Below are 20,781 nucleotides of genomic sequence, written 5' to 3' on the forward strand. Positions count from 1 at the left end.
CGTGCTGCTTGCCATTGCCAGCCATAATGTCCGAATGTGCTTCCATCATAAGCTTACAAACAAGTATTGGAAATGAATTACTCAAGTAAAGTACTTCAGTAAATGTATTTAGTTACTTTACACCGCTGCCAGTCAGACACCAAGGTGAAGAGAAGAGTGGCGGCATCGATTTAACAAAGCGCTAAAACTTCGTTGACTTGACAATTTGATCAACAAAGCTAAGTAGTCTGTTGTTGGGTGGCTATAATCATACAGTGTGATGTTGACTGGAAGTCTCACTCACTAAAACCATTTATTCTTCCATTACAGGGTGGGGCTTTTACATTCCGAATAATCTAAACTACGCACCCGCAAACAGAACGTTTCGGGGTCGTGTTTTAGCTTTGATAGATTAGGTTCGCAGTTTGTGAAAACACAGTCACTATGGTGTTAAAATGTGACTTGCTGCCTGGCTCTGGTTTGGTTCAAACAACAACAGATCGTATTGTAGCAGTGGTGGAAAAAAGTAGGCCTACTCAATATGTTTTACTCAAGTAAAAGTATGTAGGCGTAGGCCTACTCAGGGTGCCCTCACACCAAAATACCTAGAGTGGAATTCGCCAATGCATTTCAATGAGAATGGAGCATTTTTTGCAGAAATGCTCTACTCGCAAAAAACACTCCATTCTCATTGAAATGCATTGGCGGATTCCACTCTAGGTATTTTGGTGTGAGGGCACCCTAAGTGAAAGTCCGGAATTTAAGATGTACTTAATTGGGTAAAAGTAGGCTACAAAAGTAGGCCTATTGGTATCAAAAATGTAGCCTATAGACCTACCAAAAGTAAAAGTATTATTATGCAGAATGTCCCATTTCTAGTTTTCAAATAGGCTATTTAAAAAAAAAAGTGAGTTGAAGTGGTGTATGTTTTGTAGACTAATAATAATCAATCTATAAAGCAACTTGTTTCAAATAAATGTAGCCTATAGTGGAGTAAAAGTACAATATTTTCCTCTGAGATGTAGTGGAATAGAAGTTAAAGTATTTGAAATTGGAAATACGCAAGTAAAGTAGCCAACATATAGATCTACCTAAAAATTAAGTACAGTAGGCTAGTAAATGTATTAGCCTACTTTACACCACTGTAGGCTAAATGTAAAATCACATTAACATTAGGGCTTATTCTTATGTTCGCCGCTAGATGGCAGCATAAGTCCACTCACTGTCCACACTCCGTGGATTAAGAGAGAGTCGCAGCATTGGTGCATTCTGCGACTCTGCGTTATTTGCAAAACAAGATAAAATGCAAACGATGAGATGGCATTCAAAGGCAAAGTGGTCGATACTAAGGTAAGAGGGTGACCAATGCAAATAAGATTTACACGTGTCGCTAAATGGTTCGGAGTGTCAGGGTCGACAAAGTCTATAACATGCGATAGGCTACTATAAAATACACATAGACATTAATGAATAGCTATTAACTGTTTTGTTTTGGCTAAGGTAATTGACTGTTATTGCACGGCCACAGACTGAACTACTCCGAATCATATTAAAATGCTATGCAACAGATAACGGCAGGATTTGCAGCCTGCTTCGTTTTTGCACATCATCTGCAGGAGACAATAACATAGGCAGGTTCATGTATTATACTGTAGCCTACGCCTACGCAGTTTATAGGCTGTGTGTAGCAATATGCTTATACGCTTATCGGACAGATTTATCAATTTAGCAGTTTTCCCTCTGACCTTTCTATTGTAAAAATACAATTTATTTTGCATTGTTTTTTCCTGATTTGATGTATTTATTTTATTAGACAAAAATTAAGAACAGTAGTCAAAACAAAAAAAATGTAGTACAGTACAGTACAGTACAGTACAGTACAGTACAGTACAGTACAGTTAAACACCCTGCCTAAAGGGAATACCCCAAATAAGCCTGTTACATTGGAGGTCCTTGATATTATGGACATGATATATTCTGCGTACTGTGTTCACTTCTATCTGTCTGTCATTCAATGGTATATGAGTTAATAAAAGGATCTCAATTGAAACAAGCCATAGGCTTTCTTGGGCGTATCCTTTTAGTTGTTAGTTAGTTTAGTTGTCATGAAACTTTACCTTTTCCTAATCAATCAATCAATCAATCAATTCATATTAATATGCACACCCCTCTCTCTCTGTCACTCTTTCAGACTGTGCTAGTCCATTTGCTGCTTTGTCTGGTCATTTTTTACTCTCTCTACTACATGATTGGAAGCGTGTGCTTTGGTGCCTTCAGGTAAGAATCTCACTCATTCCTCACTCAGTCACTCTCACTCACTCACTCACTCACTCACTCACTCACTCACTCACTCACTCACTAACCCTAACACACACACACACACACACACACACACACACACACACACACACACACACACACACAAACACACACACACACACACACACACACACACACACACACACACACACATCGCCAGGTAAATAATGGACCATATACACAGTAGTTGCTCATGAACAGTCATTTGTTTCTTATCAATTTTGATCTGGTCTCAATCCATAGGCTACATTTTCATTGTTTTGGAACGTTTAATTAACCTAAACCCCCCTCATTACCCACTTATTTAGGTTGGACCACTTTGATGGACTGATTCCGTTTGACTTTAAGACAGAGCCTACAGAATCTAATTCTAAATATTTAGGTAAGCACAATTTAACAATTTAACATGATAAGTATAATGACGATACCAGGATGTGATTTTAACATGATAAGTATAATGAGGATACCAGGATGTGATTTTTGTGTTTTTTTTATTTGTTTTTTGCTTTCTTTTCCTTGGTCTTCAGTAAACCTGCTGTCCATGGAGCTAACTTACTTCTTCAGTGGTCTGCTGTTTGCTGCAGTGGTGAGGAGATGGGTCTGGGACTATGCCCTCACTGTCACCTTGCTCCACATACTTCTCACCAGTTTAGGTGAACACACAAAGCACACAAGTCATGCACTAACACAGTGATTCCCAAACTGGGAGTCCCCAAATTATTTTGAGGGGTCCCCAAGATGATTAGCGTTATGTGCAACATGGTTTTCTCAATCAACAGTAAACAAACCAACATCAGTATAAGTGATATCTACACATTTCTTAAGTTACAATTTAATTACTTTTAATACCAAATTGGCCAAATTGTCAGATATTATGAAAGAAAGAGGTAAAGTTGTGAAAATAGCCGATCTACAAGCTCACAACCTTACTCAGACAGTTCTGAGGAAGAGCCCCCCGGCTTGAAACTTTACCAATAAAGAAAAAACCCATTCTGGTGTGCGTTTTTTATAGTTTTTTGCATGTTGATTTCTTTTTTAATCCAGCACCCAGCCCACCAGGACAGAATATTTGTGCCTTTTGTCACTTTCTGACACCTTTTTCCATTTAAAATCTTATACCATGGGGCGCCTGGTGGCCTAGTGGACCAGGCGCATACCATATAGGCATTGCCATTTCGGCATCAATGCCTGTCGGCGTCGCCGGTTCGATTCCCGATCCGAGCGACCTTTGCCGCATGTCACTCCCTGTCTCTCCCCCATTTCCTGTCAGTCTACTGTCCTATCCAATAAAGGCAAAAAGCCCCAAAACAAATCTTAAAAAAAAAAAAAAAATTGCAGACCTTCTAAGATATACACATTCATGATGATTATTATTATTTTAATTCTAATTGCACACTTTTGTTACAGTGATGTTTGAGTTTCCCGTGGTGTGGCAATGGTGGCTGGCTCTGGGTAAGACCAAGACTATTCTTCTCAGCCATAGTTACATTCAATATTATTATAGGACTAGCTCTTAATGCTGTTGGGTTTCATGTTTCGCAGGCAGTGGCTTGTTTCTGATGATCTGCAATGGTCAGCTGATTGCTTACTTCACTTGCCAGAGTGACCAGAGTTATCCCTTCTTCAGCAGCTACTGAGAAAAACGCACATGCTGATTGATACTCTCTCCCTCTCTCTCTCTTTCTCTCTCTCCAACCAAAGCTTGCTGCACAGTGTTTTGGTAAAGGGATAGAAATGTTCAGTCCAAATGAACCCTTCACAGTGCCTCTGAGGTGATGTGCTTTTTGTGGAACTGTCAAACTTGAAACAATGTTTGTTACCTCCCCATCACACGCAAAATACATACAGTACAGAATGTTCTGAGTATTGTGATGCAACTCTAGCCTGGAACCAGACCAATCCGCCTGGGCCAAAAAAAATTGCCCTTGGCGAATATGGGTCTGGCCCTGCTCAATTGTGAATCCATTCACTCTCCTCCAAAATTTGGTGGAACCAATCACGGCCCAGAATTGGTCTGGTCTAACCAATCGTGTTCAGAGCCATTTTCTTAACCCACCCCTTGGAAATGAGAATTCTGCCCGCGAGTCCAGACTAATGCAACTCCACATAGGCCTCTGTGATTTGTGCCATACTAGATTTTCCACCATTTCACGTTTTCTTCAAAAAACACTTTTTGCTACCACTCCTACGAAATGTGTCCAAAACTCACACAAATTGGTACATACAGTATTATCTCTGGAGTCATGTGATCAAGATTCATCAGTCTGGTTTGACAGACTCTTGACACACTCCAATTGGCTATGAATGTCTTTTTACATGTTGCGGGCCTGGCAGGGACATGCACTTCGAGGAGCTCAGAGCAGCGCAGGAAAGATTCAGGAAAGAATTAGTCAACTCAAGTGTTTAGAAAAAAAATCTAATTTAATTCCAAAAATATAAAAAATATGCATTTTTAACAAATGTAGGCCTTGCCCAAAGGATTTGGCCCCATTACAGTTCATGATGTGTGTTTATCTTTGGTAGTGGCTCTGTCACCACTGGGGGAATGTATGTATGAGAATCCTAGGAAAGCCTCTGTAGCTCCTCCCCCTTGGCACCTGTCAGTGAAGCCCACAGAGGCTGGCAGCGGCTCCAGTGTGAACACAGGGTCAATGTAGCGGACATCCCATGGGCCAGCCTGAGGGAATAGAGCAATGAATATTCACTTGGATACAAACAGATGCCAACCGGGTGCTCAAAGGAGATAACAAAACTTTAAAAGTGTGTGGTGCTTCTAGGATCAGCGGAAATAAACACAATAAAAAAAGAAGAAGAGATCTGAGCACTCAAAAATGTAGAGGAGATGATTTAAAGTTAAAACATCAGGGCAAGTACTGAACTCAGTTCTTGCTTGATGAAGACCTTTTTTAATACACAGATACTTGTACGCTGGATTTGAAAATAAAACATAAATAGCAAACTTTTGTATTTGATTATTACAATGTTAAACTTACTTTCTTGTTTTATATTTAGGTGAGAACCTTGTACTGTATGTAAGCCCTATGTGGGTTTCATTTCTCACCTGCACTTATTTATTTGTCCTTTTAAATTGTTACCATGTAATGATTTTATTGTGCAAATAAATAAAGCAAAGCAAAACTCTTTATTTTAGCTCTGAGAGATAGAAATACTTACTACACTGGGGATAAATGGAGGTGTGACTTTCTTGGCCAGTAGGTCATCCCAGTTGATGGACAGGAAGAAAGGATGACTCTGCAGCTCTTCCTGGAAATACACACAGGAAGTCCTTAGCTCACTGATGACATCTGTGGGTGTGTGCGTGCGTGCGTGCGTGCGTGCGTGCGTGTGTGTGTGTGCAGGTGGATAAGCATTAAGCACACATGTATATTTGTCAACCTTTTTGTTTGTATACTTACAAAGTCACTGTTTCGCCCTATGCGATTGGCACAGTCCCTTTCCAACAGCCCTTTCAACAGGGAACGAGCAGCCCGGGAAACACCAGGGCCGAGTATCAGGGGAGCATGAAGGATGTTGTCGTACATCTGTGCTTTACTACGACTGTAGAACGGAGGCTGGGAAAAACAAGGAGGATGGGGGAGACTTGATAAATAGCCTGGGGTGACCAGGGATTTTAATTTGTTGGCCTCGCTCTGCCACTCACTCACAGTCTAGTTTCTTTTGCTCCCAAGGTGATTTTATACATATATATATGTTACGTCCTTAATGCATCAGATGAAGACCGATTCGTTGTACCGTTTAAATCAATTTGGGAGAAAAAAGAAAAACTGATTCCGGCAGAGCAGACCTCTCATTCTGTGGACCTTAATGACCAAACTAATAGATAAAACTGAAATAAAAAGTTAGGCAAGACATCACAGGTTCAACCCTATTCCTTGAGCTTTTGGGCTTGTGAGTCCCTGACTAAGATATTCTCATACACATGCTAAAACACATGCTCACCCACCAGCCCATAGAGCATCTCGAACAGCACACAGCCCAGGCTCCACCAGTCCACTGTAGGACTGTAGATGTGACCCTGAAGCACCTCAGGCGCAGAGTACTGAGGAGTCCCACAGAAAGTCTGCATGGCACCTCCAATGCCCACGCCCTCTTTACACAGCCCAAAGTCAGTCAACATCACATGACCTCCACTGTCCAGCAAGACGTTTTCTGGTTTAAGGTCCCTGGGGGAGGGAGACACAAGATCTTACTTTTTATAACTATAGCTTTGCATTGCTTGAGTTTCCGACCTAGTCTAAACCACTGGTTACCAAACCCACCCTCTTAAAAAATATATTTTATTACGGGATTTTAATTATGTCATCAAACACAAGGAAGAGCTTGGGGGAGTCAAATAGTGGGAAAATAAATGTATGTGATATTAAATGAAAGAAAAAACTACAACACACTGTGTTTGTCTGTTGCGTGCGTGCGTGCGTGCGTGCACGTACCTGTAAACAATATTAAGGGAGTGGAGATATCCCAGAGCAGAGGCCATCTCTGCAGCATAGAATTTGGCTCTGGGTTCATGAAACCACCCTTCTCTCTGAAGGTGGTAGAAGAGCTGAGGACAGGGGAGTCACAAGGGGGGTAAAAGTGGGACTGAGTTACTAGGGCCCAAGGTGTTGGGGCCTGGAATTATTTTATACTTTAGCTATTGAAAAATAGCAGATACACAAGCTCACAACCGCAAGCTTGTAGATCTGCTATTTTTGAAAGGTCGTGAAAATGTGCGCAAATCTTTGAATATACTGTATGTATTTCTTTAAGTGAACATTTGTAACTCAAATTTGGCTTCTGGGGGGTCCCTGGAACTAAATATTTTGAGATGGGGGTCGGTGGCCAAATACATATCAAGTACCCAGGGCCCAGAATTTGTACAGAATTTGGTGCGACACCCCTGGCTGAGGATATACATAATACATGTACAGTATTTTCTGGACTATAAGGCGCACCTGACTATAAGGCGCACTGTCAATGAATGGTCTATTTTCAAACTGTTTTCATATATAAGGCGCACCTGACTATAAGGCGCACATAATAGACGCTACCGTTGCGTTATGCATCAAACAGATGGAGCTGTGCTAAAGGGAATGTCAATGTCAATGAATGATCCATATATAAGGCGCACTACAATCCACTTAAACCCATCTAGTCTTAGTGACACTGTTGTTGGACTGGTCTACACCAAATCTCTTAGTCGATCTACAAGCTCACAGTGCGTCGCAACGCATCCATCCACCATGTTTGGGTGTCATGCAACAGGTTACTGTGTTTCCTCTGATATTGTAATCTTGAAATGACCGATACTGGGAATAATATCTTCATACACACACATACCTCCCCTCCGTTGAGGTAATCCAGGACAAAGTAGAGAGCGTTTGACGTTTGGAAAGAGAAGTGCAGGCCCACCAGGAATGGATGTTGCAGTCCCTTTAATAGTACACTCCTCTCTACCATCACATGTCTCTGCTACGGAGATAAGAGCATGTGATATGATACACAGACAGAGACTGATAGGCAAAGCAGACAGACAGGTAAGTGCATGACGTTGAGAAACAGGGACCTGCAGAGAATGTTAGAGAGGCAGGGCCTGACATTTCTAAAAGGGCCTTTTGGTGGAAATATCAAAAATAGCAGACCTCCAAGCTTACAACGCGTCGCGCTGCGACGCGTTGTGAGCTTGGAGGTCGGCTATTTTCAGTGTGTGATACCACACTAAACTAAGCATAATCAAGTCTATACTGGAGATGTGGCGTAACGGCATGGATTTCTACGCAGAGAGGGACATCCTTTCAACATAAGATGCTGCATTCAAGTTCAGGAGAGATTGGACAAGGCAATTCTCTTGAATGCTGCCTTCAGGTATGGCATTGAAAGGAGGCCTTTGTGTTTCTTTCACCATAGTAAAAACCTCATTCATGGTCTGGAGAGGGCACCTTTTACAGACGGATAAAAGGGCAGGGGCTCAAGCCCCCTTTATTGTCTATGTGTGCACGTGCCTGGGTAAGTGCATGACGTTGAGAAACATACCTCTCTCCTCTTGAGAATGTCTTTTTTCTGGAGTACTTTCACAGCATAGTATTCCCCACTTTCTCTGTGTCTGGCCAGCAGCACCTGTAACAATGAAGAAGCATGTGTTTACGTTCAGGCTGTAGACCTTTAGCCCTTTAACACTCATATTGAGAGGATAGAACACCTGTCTGATTGGTCACAGCGGCAGTGCGGTCTCATCTTGGCCGCACCTGCTGAAGAATCAAGAATCAAGAAGGTTTGTCACCGCTCATACAGGTACAAGCAGGTGTGTGGTTTGAGGTCTGCAATACTGTGTTAACAGAACATAACAATATATAAACATAAAGATGTACTAATGTCTGGATCAAGGTTTTTATAGTTTAATTTAGATTTGACTTTCTTTATCAGCTTCAGTTCGTTTGTTTTTTAATTCGTTTTTAATGAGAGTTTGCTAGTTTAGTTTAAGAAAATGCTTTGTTTTGGTTTAGTTTGTATTCGTTTTAGTTTTTTTCCCCCTCTAACATTTCATGTGTGATAAAAAACGAATTAACACCATTTTATTTACAGTTTAAACAGGCACAGTTAAACAAGAGGAAGATTTATACAACCACAATACAGGCAAGTATGTACGGAATAAATTACACGATGATTTTAGTTCGTTTTGTAAGCAGACGATACAAAGAAATATAATAACAAAGAAAAAAAAAAGTGAAGCTTTTTATTTTAGTTTACTAAAATTACAGTTAACATCTTTTTTGGTTTGTTATTTAATTAGTTTTAGTTCACTATAATAACCTTGGTCTGGATTTGTGGAATGTACTATGCAGCTCACCCAGGTCCTTGTGAGAGTTTAATTAATCTAACAACACACACAACAACACACAAAATAATATGGTTCCCACCTTTCCAAAGCTTCCTGCGCCGATAACTTTGAGGTAGTTGAAATCTGATGGTTTCACCCTGGTGAGAGTCAGAGTTTGTTTTAGAATCATAAGATGTTTATAGCTAGTTATAATAGTCAATAAGTAAAAATGACTTACTGGAAATCGGTGTTCACTGAGTTTCGCAGATCCTAACAGAGAGAGAACGAGTCTTTGTAAAACATGTTGGTTACTTTAACACAGTAGTTTTCAACCAGTGGTACGGGGACCACCAGTGGTCCTTGAGGGGTTCCAGGTGGTCCCCAGCTAAATGATGGAGAGTAGGTCAACAAATGGACCCTTATAGATCTTTAACTCTTAAGAGTGTAAAATGATGGTTTCATTTTACACTCTCAAGAGTTAAACTATTGTTTAATATCTGCATTACTTAATCTACAAGAATTCTACACAATTAGAGAATGTAGAAGAATTGTTATTTTTGATCAACGTTTGCTTTTCATATCTTCTATGGTACCACATCAATAGGCTACAGGACAAACTCTAACTCTTATCCATGCAACAACAACAAAATAATCTAAGTTTTGGGGTCTGAGATGCAAAATCTCATAAAATGGTGGTCTGTGGCTCAAATGCAGAATACATAATGGACCTTGATATGAAAAGGGTTGAAAACCACTGCTTTATCAGACAAATAGCCAACAGTTTTTCAACCCCTTCTACTCACCAGATCGCCTTCTTCTTCCTGCTCTTCTCTCAAACACCCATTGGACTGAAGGATTTTCTGGCTGTCCAGGCTATCCATGTTAACAGTGAATGTGAATGTGTGAGTAAAGGCCATCTTCAGTTTAAAACATTCTGAAACATTGTGGCAAAATCGAATGTAATTTACTTACTGATGATGACAGGTGTGTTGACAGGAAACAAGCTTGTGGAAGTTGTGCATCATGTCACTGAATCCCCTTTTCTTCCCTTTGAGCAAAACTGTAGGACAAGTTTAGACTGTTAATCATCTCTACTTCACTTCTAAATATTATTTTTAAACTTTTAAACTTTAAAAATGATTGCTCTATAAAATAATATTTCTCGATTAACCAATCATCGAGAACGATGATACACGAAAGAAAAGGAACTATTAAAAAGTTACCTGAGAAAAATGACACAATCCCCCTCATTTTGGGCTTTGCTGTTGGCTGTCGATCACGAGTCATCGTATAAAAAAGGATAGAAGTCCTCCAAAGAATTCCTGGTAAAATCCAGAAAAAAATCTTTAAAGGTGGAAGAGGAGGTGGAATTATCCAGCTCTGGAGTTCTGCACGGCTGACACTTTGTCACTGCAGTGAGCCCTAGCTGTCACTGTAGCTATTAAAACCTTCCCTGCCCCCTCCCAGAACACACACCACCACTTTTGACGTAACCGTGACATGATTTAGATCCAGACTGCTGGAGTCCCCCCCCCCCCCTCCAACACCCCCACACCCCACCCCAGTTAAGAACTGCCGAGTCGTGCCGACATGCTGTAACTCTAACCCATAATCCTGATCCACACTAGATTACTGGGTTATTGTATACTTTACTAGGGTTACAACTAGGGGTACAACAGTTAATAGAACTAATCGATTTAATCAATGTAATAGATAATTTATTAAAACTAGGACCTTGCCCGGCCGGGGGTGTGCACAGTATTGAATGTAGGAGTCTCAGAAGTAATGTTGGAGACCCAGACATATCAGGGGTGTCAGTCATCTCCAAATTTGGGCATTTTTTCACCATGCGGATGTTACCATGGCGGTGATGCATACACAGTACAGGCGGTATCAGTGATGTCAGAAATTTAGGCATTGTTTCACCCATTTATGCCCATGGAGTTTTGTGTCAAATGCCCATATATGGTGTTCCGTATCCAGGCCAGTATATAACGTCAGTATGACGTCAGAGTACTGTAGACAGACGGCGGACAGACGGACAACGGACAGACAGCCATTCCGTAAATGAATTAGTTCGTTAATTAGTTTAGTATGTGAATGGTCACAGCTTGTCCATAATGTATCTCTGTCTAACTGTATAACGCCTGATACTGTGGTTCCCCTGACACATCACTGTGACATCACATGTGACATCAGGACTTCATATGGGAATGCCCATATATGGAGGAAGACAGCCCATATCTGTGTGGCTGGTTCAGACAGGGATCTCCATGTATGTATGGGCATAAAAGGGATTGTATGTTGTGATGTCATGGGAACCACTCTAACAGAATCTCTTTTATGCCCATGTATGGAGATCCCTGATGTCATCAATATTAAGCTCATATCTAACAGGACTTCATATGGGAATGTCCATATATGGAGGAAGACAGCTCATATCTGTGTGGCTGGTTCAGACAGGGATCTCCATGCATGGGCATAAAAGGGATTGTATGTATGATGTCAGATGTGATATTAGACGTCATAGGATTTTCAATGAATAACTGAGTAAGCATGTTTGGGATCTCACAGCATATCGCCATATAGTACATATAGTACATATAGTACATCTCCATATATGGGTACCAGGGGTCTCCATATATGGGTAACTGGTCCAAGATGGCCAAGACATGGCGTAACCTCCTGAGGCCCTGAGGCGTCTTACTAGTAGTTAGATAATAATTCATAATCCCTATTTTGGGCATGTGATTCTAGACGAAAAGTTTCAAATCTTTTCTTAATGCAATGCGTTGTGAGTTACTGAGTTTGTAGATATGCTCTTTTTAAGATTTATTTTTGGGGACAGAGATGGTGAGTGACATGCAGCAAAGGCCTTCGGGATCGGGATTGAACTCGCGACGTGCTGTCAGGCTACATTAGAGCCTATAGGTGCCCGGAACGCTACGACAGTGGTCCGGGCCAGAGATGCTCTTTTAACTAGTTTACAGAATAGGTTTTAAGAGATTATTAGATTACCGTAGTTGACATATTTTTAAATATATGTTTAAAAATATCCAACTTATTATAAATTATCAAACCTCTGTCATCAAAATCTGTCTTCTGCACTGGTTCTCCTCATTGGCTGGAGCAATTGATCTGAAATTGCACACAGGCATTGACCATGCATCAGCATATGCACAAAACAATGACACATGTTTTTCACTGTCCCAAAATATAAGCTGTTTATTGATGTTTTTATGTCAACACCCGAGATTCGGAGTTCGTGCTATGGGATCTATCATCGCTATTTAGGCCTACAGCCCCGCAAGCTGTGGGATGATTAAACTGATGTGCATGTGTGGTATTACTGCTTCTACCACTTTTTCGAGTCACGTGTTCAAATACTGGATTCTGATTGGCTAAATTCCGGAGGTTATCAGAGGACAACTGCCGCAAAGTTGTGTGTCCGAGATCAATGCGCCTCAGTGTACATCCGGGGACTTCAGGAGGTCCTTTCCCCCAACCAACAAATGACGGTGGCAACGGTCCTATGTTTACTAACGTGCATGCTATAGTCGCCGATTTATTTGGATCCAATGCAATCCGCCAACTTTAAAGCCCCTTTTCTCTGAACCTATGCCTTTCTGGAAGCGAACAGCCTCTATTTACGGCCGGAACGGTACTTCTAACTGACGTTAGCTTAGCTGTAAGCTAGACGCATGGATTAGTATGGAGTTGGCGCCATCTGTTGGTGAGTAGAAGATGTTGTTTGTGGAACTATCTGCTGTCTCGCGGAAGTTTTATAGGCAATAATGATTGTAACTTAAGATCCTTGCAAGTTACAACTATGTGTTTTCTTTCATGTATACGGGAAAAAGTGGTAGAAAAGCTATTTACCACTCGGGGTCGGACATTATGCTCTCATAATGTCCTGAGTGATGGTGTTATCGGACTCGGCTGCGCCTCGTCCGATAACACCATCACTGCGGACATTATGAGAGCATAATGTCCTCTCACTCGGGGTAAATTGCTTACACGCTGCAGAGTGCAGGCCACTGCCCGACATACTGAGAACACTGCAAACTTCTAAAGGGCTTTCATTTATAGCTATGTCCACTCCACACACACTGCGATTTATGACCGTGAGGGCGCTTTGGATATCTGGATATCTTCATAGATTCACACAAGTCATGCAATGTTCTAACCCAGGTTGTTTTGCAGCAAAAAAAAAAAAAAAAACTTTTGACCACAACAAATAGGCTTATGGGCTCATGCTATGAGGGCTGCTGGGGTCTGCTGGGGAAACTGGATGACAGGGGCATTTCTGCCTAATATACCCCATGGAAGGTAATTTGGGATCAATATAAGTAGGAAAATGAGCAGATGGTATTTAGTGCGGAATTGTCCTTTAAACATCAACTTCTCATGACTGTGGGAGCTACAGGTCCGCGGCCGTGCGTGTGTGTGCGCGTGTGTTCTCTGTGGGTTCGCGTCGTGGCAGCGGGCCTCGTGCGTGCACGCATGCACATGTGTGTTGGAAATGTTGCAGCTAGGCAAACATCGAACACAGGCCTTGCCTATTATAAATAACTAAAAGTCTGCAAATACTTTCAAGTGCAAATACACACCCCGGGTATGGACTAACTACGCTGTTTCCAAATGGGTCATGGGTTCATGACACATTTGTGGGTCATGGACAAATTTATATGGGTCACGACTAGAGTCAAAATCCCATTTTCATTTCCTACATTTAAAAAAGATATATACTGTATACATTTCAAAAGATGTTTTTTTTTTATTATAATTTATTTTTAAACAATTGTATACATTTTAAAACAAACAAACAAACAAATCTTAGAAATTCCAAGAAGCAGTGAAAATAGGCAATCTACATGCTTGCAAATCTACAAGTTGTGCGCTTGTAGATCTGCTACTTTGTGTGTGTGTGTGTGTGTGTGTGTGTGTGTGTGTGTGTGTGTGTGTGTGTGTGTGTGTGTGTGTGTATGTGTGTGTGTGTGTGTGTGTGTGTGTGTGTGTGCATGCGTGTGCACGTGTGCATGACCCTCACAATCACACATACAAACAATAGAAGTGACATAACTACTTTCTAGGGCAGCAGCTTCACAGCACGTAACCTGGTTTGGAAGCTCAGCCAGTCTAAGGATAGTCATAGCAGGGTGTGTGCAATGCTAGACAGCATTCCAGCATGTGACTTGTTCTACTTTATCTCTCCTCATGACTTGTGTCTCCTAAATGGCCCTATGGTCTGACTGTGAATGACGGGACCTGTCTACACCAGTGGTTCCCAAAGCTTTTAGCTCGAGACCCAAAAAGAGACATTTGAGTCCCCGGGACCCAAACTAGTGAAAATAGTCAATCTACAAGCTCACAACATGTCGCAATGTGACGTGTTGTGAGACTGTAGATCTGCTATTTTCACTACTTCTTAAAAGTATTTTTTCCCCTCAAATTTTAAATACTTTTTTATTTTTGTATTATTTTTTTCATGGAAATATTTTGGAAAAAAAGAAAGAAAAAGAAAACGTTTGAATTTGTTTTTAACTAAAAACGGAATCACTCATGACCCATAAAAATGTGTTTGCGACCCACATATGGGTCCCGACCCACTTTTTGGGAAACAGTGGTCTACACACAATAGCAGATCATCTATGACCAAATTACTTTCACATCACATTCACCTATTTTCACCAAAGTCTTTTGGGACCTTAAACATACATTACACTCACACACACATTTAGAGACATTCTATGTCATCAACCAATCAATCATTAATGGATATATACATAAAACACACACAATTAAAGACAAATAGATATGGGATATAACTAGCACATCAGTCTGTAGTGAACAAGATGTTCTTATGTATGAAAGAGAGAGAGAGAGAGAGAGAGAGAGAGAGAGAGAGAGAGAGAGAGAGAGAGAGAGAGAGAGAGAGAGAGAGAGAGAGAGAAATAGATCAGAAGTTTGGAACTATAGGAAGACATGACTAGGCTAGAGAAATGCCCCACATCCCCATAAACTGCTGCCTTGGGGATAACGGCGCAGAGCCTTATAGAATGAGACAGTGGTGGCATAGAACAAGACCTGATTTTAACCACATGAATCCTTATTCTGGGGCAAATACGTTAGATCAGCAGTTTTCAGCAAAGAGATTTGGTATTGAGGGGGAAAAAGACGGCACCTACTATACTAGCCCCGAAACATGACGGTCGTGACTCATGAGATACAAGATACATGTTTCAGGGCTAGGCACCTACCCAGTATAGACCGAATCAACATTAACATCTAGTCCGGCTTCATCCCAGACAGTCTTTAAGTAGCTTGATTCAATATTTAGACATTGGATATTCATTTTATTAGAAACACTCCTAACTTTTATAAACCCATTGAACTTCAAACTCAATTTAACCATTCATTGAAAACACTCGTCCCTGGTATTAGTAAACCTGTAATGTGATGTAAACCTGTCTAATGCACGAGGGGCCATGTTTTTCCAATTGCTTTTTTAATTTGATTTATTTTCATTTTAACAATAAATGAAGAGAAGAAAAAAGTAACAAAAAAATCATGCCCCACTCACGCATTAGAAGGACCATATCAGTCACCAGAACCAGGGACGTGTGTTTTCAATGAGTCTAACATGGTTCAAATGGAGTTTGAAGTTCAATGAATATAGGCGGGGGAGGGGCATCTATGATAAATAATAATATCAAATGCATCTATATATCGAATTAAGCAACTCAAAAACAGTATGTGGGGCACAAGAAAGCCATGGTAGACATCACAATTACACCAGATATGGTTGGAAAGAAGCTTCCATAGCTGCCATATAAGAAATACAGACGAAGACGATTATCTTATCAAGAGGGTGAAGTGAAGGGTGTGAAGTGGCGGCATTAAAATAACTAACTATTATGTTTCTTAACAAAACCGTATTATTACACCCCCCCCCCCCCCCCCTCGCTCAGGCAGTTTTTTATACTTTGGGAGCATAGGCTCAGGCCGTGCATGAGGTCTTAGTTACTGTCACAGTAAATTGATACTTTGACAGTGATACAGGGAGCTCCAGCACAGCCTGGGAGAGACAGAGAACGTTTGCGTGCGTGTGTGTGTGTGTGCGTGTGTGCGTGTGTGCGTGTGTGTGTGTGTGTGTGTATGTGTGTGTGTGTGTGTGTGTGTGTGTGTGTGTGTGTGTGTGTGTGTGTGTGTGTGTGTGTGCGCGCGCCTAATTGCCCACTGTACAGTATATATTTTTTGATCGCTGCTCCTGGAAGGAAGGAGCTAAGCTCCAACATCTGGCTTTGTCTGGGACACGAAGCATGGCCTACATCTTGGCACAAAGAGCTCAAAGTTTGTTGTACGCCCAGAATCAGATTGGCCAAGCTTTGCAGGACGCTTAATGAAATTAACTCAAATAGGCTACCACCGCTCGGGGCACCCGCTGCCCTACCGGTCCAGGCGCATACCACATAGGCTCAGTGTAGCCTGACAGCGTGTCGCTGGTTTGATTCCCCATCCCGACTACCTTTGCAGCGTGTCACTCCCCATCTCTCTCCCCGTTTCCTGTCGGTCTACTGTCCTATCAATAAAAAGGCATAAAAGCCCCCAAACGTATCTTAAAAAAATAAAATAAGACAGCAATGCTCACTTCACACTAGGTGTGATTCTTCTTATTTATATGTGTATATTATGCATGTGTATGCTGTATATACACCCCTGTGTGTGTGTGTGTGTGTGTGTGTGTGTGTGTGTGTGTGTGTGTGTGTGTGTGTGTGTGTGTGTGTGTGTGCGTGCGCGCGTGCGTGCGTGCGTGCGTGCGTGCGTGTGTGCCTTGTCTGTCTGCATGTGTTTGACTGAGTGTGTGAGTGATCCTGTGCCCTTTTCCCTGTCACCCCAAAGCTGTGGGGAGTCGGGGACCGGTCTCTACTACAGGACTAACGAGTGACCACTCTTACTCATTCACTACATGGCACGGGAACTGGTCTGCGCCGGTTTTGACTCTCCAGGCATGTACTGTAACATTTGACACCGCATGCATGCAACTCGTACATTCTCCTCACCCTGTGCCCAGTGAGCCTCCTGGAGCGCCCTCTGAGAGAGGTCAGCTTATTGGACAACACACAAGCCAATCCCATTAGACTGGAGAGCAGGGACGTGCACACATAGACATCAAAGGGGGCTTGAGCCCCTGCCCTTTTATCCACCTCTAAAAAGTGCCCTCTCGAGACCATGAATGCAGTTTTTGCCATGGTGAAAGAAATGGAAAGGCGGAATTCAAGAGAATTGCCTTGTCCAAACTCTCCTGAACTTGAATGCAGCACCCTAGGTTGTAAGAATTGCCCTCTCTGTGTAGAAATCCATGCCAACCTCCAACGCGTCGCGCGAGGTCTGCTATTTTCGATATTTTCACCAGAAGGCCCTTTTAGAAATGTCAGCCCCTGCCTCTCTAACATTCTCTGCACGTCCCTGGACTGGAAAGGTTCCGGAGACGTTCTACTGGTTGAAACGGGAGGTGTCCCCGGCCTATGAGCTATTTGAATCCAAGTCAAACCCCACCCTGTTCTCTTAATACATCCATGGTTGACACAGGAGGTGACCCAACTCAAGCCTCAACCCTTCCAGCTTTACATCATCACCTAGAGTAAAACCCATCTCTGGCATGGGTATAGGGCAACAGATAGGGATAACTTATGATGTTTATGTAAGTCAGTTACATTTGCCAGTTACATTTACATTAGTCCATATTTAAACAACAATATCAGATTATTTTTTAAATTATATGGATGTTAGTAGAGATGGGCAATATATCGATCACACTATTATATTTCCCAATACTGTATCGATACTACCGGCTGTAGTATCGCAATACTTTTGGAGAAAAAGTCCAGTCCTGACACCACGCTTTTCTAGATGTCGCTGTACTATAACTAGTTTGCCTTCCAGTTATCCATCTCAATATATATCGCAATTTATATCGCAACATGTCGGAATATGTATCTCAATATATATCGCAATATGTATCTTATTGCAATATATTCTGATACAACCAGTAAGACTCCCTAACCGGGAGATAAGTGACCGTCAGGTCGCATACAGAAACTTTAGAAGGCAATGGTAGCCAATCAGGAGGGAATATGGGAAATGGGACAGATCCATGTTGATGACATGACTGTAGAGATACTGTGTACAGCTTTTTTTAGGGCAAAATCTGTAGGAGCAGTGTCCAAAAATGTGTTTTGCAAGAATCTGCCTCATGGTGGCGCTAGAAGAGGGCCATGTGAGAAATGAGGGGTTGTGGTTTGGCAGCCAAGGAGTCTGTGTGCAAAGTTTGGCATGGATAAGGGCATCAGGGGCGGAGATATGAGTAGGGCAAAAGTGTGATGTGACGTGTGACGGACAGACTGACAGACTGACTGACAGTGGGTTTTTATAGTAACTGCGACCTGATGGTCGCAATCATATCGTGACCCAAGTATCGTGATACGTATTGTATCGTGAGGTTCTTGCCATTACCCATCCCTAAATTAGTAAATGACATGAAATTAGAAGTTTTAAAAAGGTAATGGGATTGCACATATAACATCAAGGGTGAAAGAAATTGCCAGTTGTGCAAATGAACATTTTAAATGTTAGTGCAGTATACTTTGCAATTCACTGGAAGCCTCTACGGTAAAAGGTTAAATGGTATATTGATGTAAGCATCCTTGTATTCGTTATAAAGCAGTGTCTCTTCTTTGTTGGTGTGTGCCAATAAAAAAGTGAGAAATGTGAGTACTTTGTCCTCCGTTGATTTGAAGTTTTGGATGTGCTACCTTTTTAGGATTCTTTCTTCTTCTTTTTTTTCAATTCCTCCTTTAGGTCTAGCACTTCACTGAGAAAACCCATTGCTGATTTCTTATAGAGTTTTGGTGATAGTTTGGCAAGCAGGCATGTGGGCTTAGAACCCTTGCTTAATAAAAAGGCATGGTTTTGGTCAATGCATTTAAAAGAAGAAGAAGAACCCTCTGAATCATGGTTCTTCAATGGGAGGAATCCAACAACGTAGTATTATTAGCAATTTAGCACATATATAGGCCTAATGTGTGTGTGTGTGTGTGTGTGTGTGTGTGTGTGTGTGTGTGTGTGTGTGTGTGTGTGTGTGTGTGTGTGTGTGTGTGTATATGCCTATACAGTATATATATATGTGTGTGTGTGTGTGTGTATATATATATATATATATATATATATATATATATATTTTTTTTTTTTTTTTTTTTTATACACAACATTGATGCTGTCAAACAAATCTATGAAGCCATCAAAGCTGCAGCATCACTTGGACACATCCCATAGTCTCCAAGTGTATGAGGAATAGCCTCCTAGATAGTATCATATCTCTCAATGGTCAACAGTCAGCTAAATATAGTGAGCTAGCCTCCTATCAAGTTACATGGGAGCCTTTCTAAAAGACAAATAAAAATAAAAATAAATGTATACAATACATACTGCATTTGTGGCCCGCTGTGGGGGTCCCTGCATCCTCTCTCTCTCTCTCTCTCTCTCTCTCTCTCAGCTATTAAAGGGGTCCTGAAAAAGACCCCTACTCTGTACTCTGAATCATTGCTGCAAAAGCTCATCTCTCCTGCAGGTGGCAGCAACAAACCAGAGTGAGCAGCAGTTTGACAACATTTTACATAAAATTGGACAGATAAATCGCGACTGCAAGGTATCAGCCTGTTCATCTAGCCTGTTTGAACTATTAGCAGCACCGTCGAGAAAAACGTTGACAAACTAATTTCCCCATACTCATTTTATACACAATTTACATAGGTTAATATCTTGTTTAGTTTAGTAGGCTAAGTAATAGTCAATCAGAAAGGTCTTCTTATTGATGAAAATGCATTCACACTCTTACCTTAATTGAGAATTAATCTTCCATTTGCCCAAACTGAATATGGCTAATAATTTAAAAATAAACTGCCATATTCGTTTGCACATTCGCAATGAATAGTTTGTTTGTTTGTTCGTTTGTTTATTCAAGGGTCTAAAAACATCTAAAGTGGTTAATGTATCACCCTGAAGAAGGCATTATGTGCCGCAACGCGTAGGTGAATTTTTTATTCTTGCCAATATGCATTAGCCCTAAAATAAAGGCTTTTTAACTGTCCCTCACAAGAGTGCCTTGGTCTAACTTTTTTTGGTTAATGTATGTTTTATAATATTATAATATAGCTATATCTATACTATAATTTTGCGAATGTCTGAGTGTCTGTCACAGCGTTTCTCCTCAGTGGCTGGAGCAATTGATCTGAAATCGCATCACCATTAGCATATGAACACACCTGACACAACTGTGAAGCCCGTTTGTCACTTTCACAAATCATATGCTGTATATTAGCATTTTTATGGTGTAACTACTATCTATTCTGCATCTAGCATGAGGCATATCTATTCTGCATCTAGCATGGGGCAACATGTTTAACCAGCTCTGTGTGTGTGTGCGTGCGTGCGTGCGTGCGTGCGTGCGTGCGTGTGTGTGTGTGTGTGTGTGTGTGTGTGTGTGTGTGTGTGTGTGTGTGTGTGATGTTGTCATGTAGATCGGTACACAGTATCTATGTAGCCTTTAAACGAAACGGGTATTTCTTACATTGATGCTCCTACTATATTATCATGCAAGCACCAGT

At 41.3% G+C, this 20,781-nt stretch overlaps 3 protein-coding genes across 3 annotated transcripts in view; 1 reads left to right on the forward strand and 2 right to left on the reverse strand.

Annotated features, from left to right (window-relative positions):
* The window catches only part of LOC308298554 (sialic acid-binding Ig-like lectin 15), a gene marked incomplete at both ends in the record, with an annotated part of 432,712 nt that overhangs the window by 52,550 nt on the left and 359,381 nt on the right, over nucleotides 1–20,781 (reverse strand). The window lies entirely within an intron of this gene.
* Nucleotides 1,291–3,935, forward strand: LOC308306505 (putative transmembrane protein 244; the record flags this gene model as incomplete). The annotated part of the gene is made up of 6 exons (XM_080751525.1): nucleotides 1,291–1,329; nucleotides 2,171–2,256; nucleotides 2,607–2,680; nucleotides 2,826–2,951; nucleotides 3,706–3,750; nucleotides 3,841–3,935. The coding sequence occupies exons 1-6, from the start codon at nucleotides 1,297–1,299 to the stop codon at nucleotides 3,933–3,935; spliced, it is 459 nt and encodes a 152-aa protein (XP_080607651.1). The 5' UTR covers nucleotides 1,291–1,296.
* sgk2b (serum/glucocorticoid regulated kinase 2b) lies at nucleotides 4,796–10,978 on the reverse strand (the record flags this gene model as incomplete). The annotated part of the gene is made up of 9 exons (XM_080753421.1): nucleotides 4,796–4,975; nucleotides 5,473–5,562; nucleotides 5,715–5,870; nucleotides 6,263–6,482; nucleotides 6,750–6,862; nucleotides 7,639–7,770; nucleotides 8,332–8,415; nucleotides 9,216–9,273; nucleotides 10,962–10,978. 9 exons carry the CDS (start codon nucleotides 10,976–10,978, stop codon nucleotides 4,796–4,798), a joined length of 1,050 nt encoding a protein of 349 aa, XP_080609547.1.

Source organism: Nannobrachium achirus (assembly GCF_963921795.1).
Source record: "Nannobrachium achirus genome assembly, chromosome: 2".
NCBI lineage: Eukaryota > Metazoa > Chordata > Actinopteri > Myctophiformes > Myctophidae > Nannobrachium > Nannobrachium achirus.